This window comes from Electrophorus electricus, chromosome 17 (assembly GCF_041902795.1).
Source record: "Electrophorus electricus isolate QZ-2024a chromosome 17, ASM4190279v1, whole genome shotgun sequence".
NCBI classification, from domain to species: domain Eukaryota; kingdom Metazoa; phylum Chordata; class Actinopteri; order Gymnotiformes; family Gymnotidae; genus Electrophorus; species Electrophorus electricus.
Window position 1 is genome coordinate 1,020,001 of NC_137513.1, and position 7,500 is coordinate 1,027,500.

At 45.5% G+C, this 7,500-nt stretch overlaps 1 protein-coding gene across 9 annotated transcripts in view; it reads right to left on the reverse strand.

Moving 5' to 3' along the window:
- synrg (synergin, gamma) overlaps window positions 1-7,195 on the reverse strand; it is a 34,232-nt gene extending 27,037 nt beyond the window's left edge. For 3 of the 9 annotated variants that reach the window (XM_027024692.3, XM_081699812.1, XM_027024691.3), the window contains exons 1-8: window positions 7,115-7,194; window positions 4,450-4,490; window positions 3,656-3,789; window positions 2,492-2,619; window positions 2,243-2,348; window positions 1,900-2,011; window positions 1,136-1,384; window positions 372-626 (exon numbers count right to left, since the gene is read on the reverse strand). In XM_027024692.3, coding sequence (XP_026880493.2) covers window positions 372-626; window positions 1,136-1,384; window positions 1,900-2,011; window positions 2,243-2,348; window positions 2,492-2,619; window positions 3,656-3,789; window positions 4,450-4,490; window positions 7,115-7,149 — 1,060 coding nt within the window. In that variant the 5' untranslated portion in view covers window positions 7,150-7,194. Of the gene's footprint in view, window positions 1-371; window positions 627-1,135; window positions 1,385-1,899; window positions 2,012-2,242; window positions 2,349-2,491; window positions 2,620-3,655; window positions 3,790-4,449; window positions 4,491-7,114 lie in introns of all 9 variants that reach the window. The other 6 variants (XR_014117836.1, XM_081699813.1, XM_027024696.3 and 3 more) reach the window with 4 other exon arrangements.
- Window positions 7,196-7,500: the final 305 nt, after the last annotated feature.

Genomic DNA, 7,500 nt, shown 5'->3' on the forward strand with positions numbered 1-7,500 from the left:
TTATTTGACTCACACAATCTGATGTTATAATTTCTGCATTTTCCATAATTTAATCCTCCAACACTGTGTCCCTGTGTGTGTGTGTTAGAAAAAGATTAAATCCTGCAAGTCTAAGCACTGGCATCTGGTTAGTAGGAAATGTATTGTGCAAAATCTAAACTGTGGGGGTGTAATCATACCATATTCATGCACTAGTGACGGGGTGGGGGGGTGTTAGGGGGTGGGGTGGGCTGGGCTTGTGTTGCAGCCATTGTCCAAAATCATTTCCATAAGCACGTCATAATTAGTAGAGAAAGCAGGAGACCAAGCGGAGACTTTGTCCAGCACTGGAAAGCTCGTAGGAGAGAGACGCGAGTGGCTCCTCCTCTCACCGCTGCCAACGGACTCTGGATGGGTGGGGGCCTCTGTCGCCAGGACAGCCATGGGGGGCGTCTCCGTGGTGAAGGCGGAGCTGAGCTCATCGGAGTTGGCCCAGTCGCGGGCCCTGGAGCTGCTGGGGAACTGGACGGTGACCTGGGCTCTGGGCTTGAGCTCACACAGAGCTGGCCGAGGTCTAAAGGTAACCTGGGCCTTCTTCTCAGCCATTAAGTCACAGGACGAGGACAGTTTCTCCTGCAGAGACGGGCCTAGTTTGGAGAAGGAAGGGCCTCTGCAGTGACCACTGGATCTACACGCATGTTCTTTAGTACATCACATAATGGTAGTACATGCACATAGATACAGTTGAATCTGAAGAATAAGGAAAAAGATCTACTACAAAATAAAAGTCCCTCTTTACACCATCAGTCACTTATGGTTTCTTATAATAAAGCTTCCTTTACATAAAGCTCTATACAGAAGAGGACTGAAGACCACTCTGACTACAGGACGCCCCCTGGACAGGCGTGTCTCTGCCCGTCAGCCGCTGTAACACAGCTGCATTCTGGGAGCCTGCCTCGCTGCACCCCTTCACATTATGCACTTGGTCAGAGAAGACCACCCGTAAAGAGTGACTTTCTCCATGACGTGTGTGTGTGGGGGGGGGGGGGGCACTCATTAGTAGGACACTCACTGGGTTCCTGCACCCGTAAACCTGCCGCTGCTGAGTGAAAGAGTGATAAGGGAAGAAAAAGAGAAAGAAGGAGAGAGGAGTTACCTTGGAATGCAGACTGGGAGCTGGAGATGACAGATGAATGAGCAGGGGCAGTGGAGTGGGGCAGAGTGGGGGGGAGGGAGGGGGGGAAGAGCCTAGGTGAGGGCTTCCACACAGGCCCCGCCTCTAAAGGGAGGGAGTGGGTGGGGCCATCGACAGGCCCCTGAATAAAGTCACTAAACTCGTCATCGTCCTCTGTGAAAGCAGGAGGAAGCGAATGAGGGGGGACAGAGGAGTGAGATGGCGATGAGTCTGTAAAAACAACAAAGAAACATGACAAACAGCAGACAACGCGAGTTATGCTGACTGATGGAATACGACAGAGGAAAGCAGGATGCACACTGGACACGTAAATCTTTACCAATCTTCACGGCTACGGAATAGTTTTAGAGGTTAAAACATGACAGTGACTCGTCAGGAACAAAAATTTTAAACAATCCGCTCGGTTAAAAAGATGATGATAACCTCTTAAGTCTTGACACACAAAGTTGAATGGAATGTGAGAGAAGACAGAGTCGATTGTGAACTCCAGCGTGTAAGGAGAGAAGGCCCAGAGGGAGCACGGGTACACCTGAACACACTTAGCACCGAGCTCAAGAACACTGAGCTGTTAGAATCATTTCTGAGCACACGTGCAGTGTGAGCAGATCTCAGTCCGTGTGTGCGTCTGAGACAGTCCCATTTGCATAATGTTGACAAGAAGACAGGCCTTCAAAGCGCGAGGCAGGGACAGCACAGGGACAGCGGCAGGATCCAGGAGCGTATACCTGCTTGCTTAGGCTGTGAGGACGGCGCGGGGTGCATCCTGGCATCTCTGCTGAAGCCATCCAAGTTGCCCTTGATGGCCTCCAGCGCGTCATCTCTGCTCTTCTCTCCAGTCTGGGCAGAAGGAAAAGAGCAGTTCATCACAACTGGGGCAGAGGACACGCGAGACTACAAATAACTACAGGATTGTACTAGTCACAATGGAAGAGAGCTTCTGCAGAGGGAATATCTACTCTAGGATCGCGGGCAGACAGAGGGAATATCTACTCTAGGATCGCGGGCAGACAAAGGGAATATCTACTCTAGGATCACAGGCAGACAGAAGTTAGGGATTTAAAAAGTCACCTTGGGTTTCACACTGCTCAGGAGACGCAGTTTCTGCTTCTGTTCCTCAAACTGCCTACGTTTCCTGTCTTCTTCCAGCATACGTTGTTGTTGCTCCAAACGTTTCCTGCACACACACGTGCGCGGGCGGGCACGCGCACACAAACACACACACACACACACACACACACACACACACACACACACACACAATGAGAAGGAGTATAGCAACACACTCTACTCAGTCAGTCCGAAGTCAGAGAGACTCACTGATGCTCCTCTGCCATCTGTTTCTGCAGGTCGGCAGGGTACTGGTGTCCCGGGGCCCTCAGGCCTATGTACTGTGGCTGACCCATGAACTGTAGACCTGGAGCCGGCATCCCCAAGGCCATCCCAGCCTGCTTAGACAGGGAAAGAGGAAACAACATGATCAGGTCACACGCTAACCATCAACCATTAACCAATCACAAACCTCCACGAACGGCATTTCACGTCTGTGTGTCATTCTCAGTAACACCGAGGAAATATTACAGCGGACTGAGAGGTCAGAGCAGATGCCGTGTTAAAGCCTGATCTGTACATACTACCTCACTGATCCGGCCAGCTGCTGTTCACCCGTTAACGTACTGGGAGTGACGTCTACTCCATCAATACAGCCAGGATCTGAGAAATGTAACGCTACTGAACCAGGTGCTGCTCTGTGTTTACGAGAGACATTACTAAGTGGTAAACAGCGAGACTTGCTGACTATCCGCTCATCACTGATTCTGCCTCCAACCAATACAGTGAAACTGAATTCTGAAGAAGATATAAAGGAGAAATTAAGGATCACTTCCAAACTTCCTGAGAGCAAGTTCAAGTTCGGTTTATTTGTCACATACATAGTCATACACAGTATAACTCGCAGTGAAATGGTGAACAGCACATGTGAACAGCTATATCAACTATGTGAACAGCACATAGTTTGGTGGTTTTGTTTCCATGGTTACACCACTTTTTTTTTTTTAGGGAAAACATTATTTTTCTCTAACTTTTCTGCCATTCCTCCAAATTAAGTGTTGTTATATTAACTGTGTCTGAAGGTTTATAAGAAACATATTTTCTTTTTGGCAGACACAAAACAATTAACACTGACCATCATCAAACTGACCCATAGAATATTAACATACAAATGTGTTGGTTTATCTGTCAGTACGAGCTGTTCAATCAGCAGAAACATTAGTAATAACTAATTACTTCCTGTCTAACATCAGTATTTCTATAAACCAAAAACATATCTACCAATCCACAACAGGATAAGACCTCACACAAACACTTCAGTGCAAATAAAACCATGAGCCCCAGAAAAGCAGGAATCAAAAGGTCAAGATGTCAACTTCAAGTTAAACTTCAGCCTGACCGGTTAAACTCAAATATTACTAATGTTGTCCTGACCTGGATGGGTATGGGACCAGTGGGCAGCTGCGCGCCGAAATTCATTCCCATCATCCCCTGCATGTTGGGCTGCATGATGGGTACCATGGGGAATCCCTGCTGCGGCGTCTGCTGCTGTGGCATGGACATCATTCCTGTCAGAACACATGCAGGACACTGGCAGTCATGGCAGGACACTGGCAGGACACCAGCCCTCACAGACAGCTCACTGGCAAGTACGTGAAGCACACTACAGCCATAAATGCAGAGGTGACAAAACTGTGGTCCCTGTTCCCACCCAATATCTCAAAGGTCTCAACAGAGTTGATGAACCCAACAAAATTGGCCCTGCACATAACTGACAGTCACTCAATACTACACACCCTGACCTTCAGTTGCATAAACTAATGCCCACTGACCCTCCTACTGCACATGCTGATGTGTACCTACAATTATAAATGTAAATTATACACAAGTTTACTCAGGGTCAAAAGTGCCATAGTTACATATACAGCCAATATAAACCAGACCAACACAAAGGCACCAGAGAAGACCAAAATCTGAGAGACACATTCACCGTACAATAAAACTGAAGTGTTGCTTGAGAGATTCTATGCAGAATACAGCACTATTTATACACTAACTAACTGTGTGAAGTTCTATTAGCTAAATTTAACCACAAAAACCAAATAATTTGGTTTTTAAAAAGGGGCATAAAATAGATTGACAAAATGCTGCATTTTTCCTTTACAAAACGCTTCTATACGTACAAGGATACTCAAGGCCAATATAAAATGAAAACATACACATCTTACCTTGTGGTGGTCCAAGTCCCCCTCCAACAGGGTAGATAAAACTAGAAAAAGGCAAAACACAGCAAATGAGCTTAAAGGCTAGAAGACACCACCTGTCACATTCCATATCACTCCACAACACACTGCGTCACTCTCCTGTGAAGGCCAGTGCTACAAAGACTTTACGGTTCTTCCTTCATTCCTGTCCATGATTAGAAGATAAAAGAACCATCTGATTAAAGGCAAATGATCAATCCAGGGAGAAGAAGAACTTGTGAGCTAAGACCCTGCTCAGAGCAACACTGCTCAGTCTCACAGGGGCTGAATACCCCCTGTAGAATCATTCAGGACTGAAAGCCAAAACAAGCCTTGATCACAGATGTCTCTTTTCAGTCTTAACATGGAGAATTAAAAGAGCAGTGGAAATATCTGTACAGAAACGCTGGTGTACTGCAAAATCTCGACTCAAATGATACGATGGAGAAAATAGAATATCATAAATGATTTATTTGTGACTGATTAATTCCCGGTTACATATGTTACTGGAAATCAAGCTAAAACGTTACTCTATCAAGCTCTCATCATTATTACATGCCATGCGTCTGGTATGAGACAGAAACACAGAAACGCAGCTCCCCCCAGGCCTGAATTTGGACACTAGCATCACGATCACCTAGCAAACCTAAACATGCCACAATGTGATGAATTCATCTGTGTGAGGAACACTGTGTGTGGTCCTGCCACAACACAAGTCACTTAGTTTGACATTTTTCATTATTCATCTTTTCTTGCTGTACTTATTCTCATCAACTGACAAGCGGTTTCAGGACATGGATCTGATCCAGGATAAACACAGAGTCCAACACTTCAGCAACTGTTTACTGTATTAATACTCCACAGTAAAACCAGGAATCAGTTCCTTTCTTTTGAAACAAACAGGTCAGCACTACTTTTCAGGCTGGTCACTTTACTGAAAGCTCCAAATAAACTGGGTTTTGCAGAATATGGGTCTCCATGTTACATAAAACCATCCCATGTGAGATTCCAACTTGGATACACTGTGCTTCATAGAGCTGACAACATACAATGAAAACATTTTGTTGCTGTACTGTGTCAGTAAATGACTTATATATAGTTTCATAGGGACCCGTGTGGTAGAAGCTGAATTTTAATTTGCATTTTAGAAACAATGAAATGTTGAATTGGTCTTTTGACCAAGTGCAAAAAAAAAAAAAAACACTTAATTGTTTAAAGATTCAATTTGTAATTTTACAATTGACTGTAGCTTTGAATTGCAATTCACACTTTTCTGAGGCTCAGACAGTGAACTCGGTGAACTCTTAATCTGGTCTTTAATTTTCTTTCCTGATCCACACAGTGGCGTTCTGATGGGTCTGGCTTCGTTACTTTAGCCACTGCCTGTCAGTGGCTGGTCCTGTACTCTCCTGGAGGGAGTAAGAGCCTGACAGACTCCACCTGCACTGCCTGCTGTCGTCCTCTAGATGACGATCCAGTGAAGCAATGCTACGACCCTGTGGGTCCACACTCCACTCACCCCAAATGCAGTCAATCAGCCACTTAAACCTTTCTCCTTTTGAACAGAACTGTTCAGAAAGTTAGAAGTGACTTGAAGCACATTATAGTCTAGTACAATAATCGATGAACTTCAAGAAAAATAGTGGATCTGAATGTTCGGAGCATTACATCCACTGAGTTTCACCTGGTGCAGTGGTGTGTGGAGACAGACATACATTATTTACATTATTCACCAGAGGCTAAAGCTCCAGCAGTAAATAAGTTATGAGACAAGCCTTTTCCGAAGATATAGGTCTACACAGCCGTACCAAGTTTAGCACCCTCAAACATCACACAGATCTCAAGATCCAGATATTTCTATGCTTTAGCGACATGGTTCAGATGTGGGGGTACCATACGTTTAACACACAGTCTGTTTGCAGGAACACACCCCTGTCCGGTGGAAGGACCCAACAACCTTAGCTACACATTTCACCCCAGTGCACGAAATAAAATGAAGCTAACGATGAGCAGCCGCCAGACAAGAGCGAGCGCACGTTAGTGGATCAAATTCTAGTTTTAAATGAATGAGAAATGAGAGACGCGCGAGCACGACAGTTTCCCGGGCCTTTCACCAGAACCGCAGCTGGCCCGGTTAGCTAACTCCAGTGGAGGCCCACTAACCGACGGGTTACAGAACAACTGCCGCCAGACCTGCGCTACGCTGGCTAGGTAGTGAACATTCTGGCTACTGAGTTAGTGCCATGTTAGTGCTGGGTTTAACACAGATAACGCTAGCTAACCTAGCGACCTCTTCTTTAACATAGATAAATTCACCTTTAATGTTTTAAGCAAGACAGCTAGCCAGATATAAGGCTTTAAGAATACGGACCCAAAGGTAGGTGTGGCGGCTGACCTCAGAATTAATGAAACGCTAAACCAGGACAGAACCATGACAATACGCTATTAGCCTGCTAGCTACGAACGCCACAACAGCAAACTGACAGGCAGCGCTAGCTAGCTATCTAGAAAATATTGTAGTAAAAAGTAAGTGTCTAACCGCAAAAGTCGTCAACACAAAATCAACCATTAACGGACACGTATTCTGACAACAACACGCAAGGTTACACAGAAATAATGACGATAAACCGTTTGACGGCAGCGCCCGTACCTGCCACCTCGCGCTGATCCTGGCCGAAGCGCCATCTTACAGAGCTGTGCAGTGACGTCAACCGCCGGAACTTCCGGCCCACCTGCGGAGGCACGTGAGTGTTCCGGGGACGGAGGGGACTTTTATAAATGTCAGCTTTACTTTTTACTTTTTATACAAAGCATAATATGCGGCATCCATTCAAAGTAATTCAGTTGAAAATAATCCAGAAAGGGACTGGCCACAGCTAAGGTTAGAATAAACCGCTAATATGTCCTAAATCGATCCATTTTGTGTACACGGATTTTATTTTTAAAACAGAAAAGTTACGTCAGCACCATCGGATCGGTTATATTTGATATCTGCTGCAAATGCACGCTACAATTGGAAATACGGTTTTAGAACAA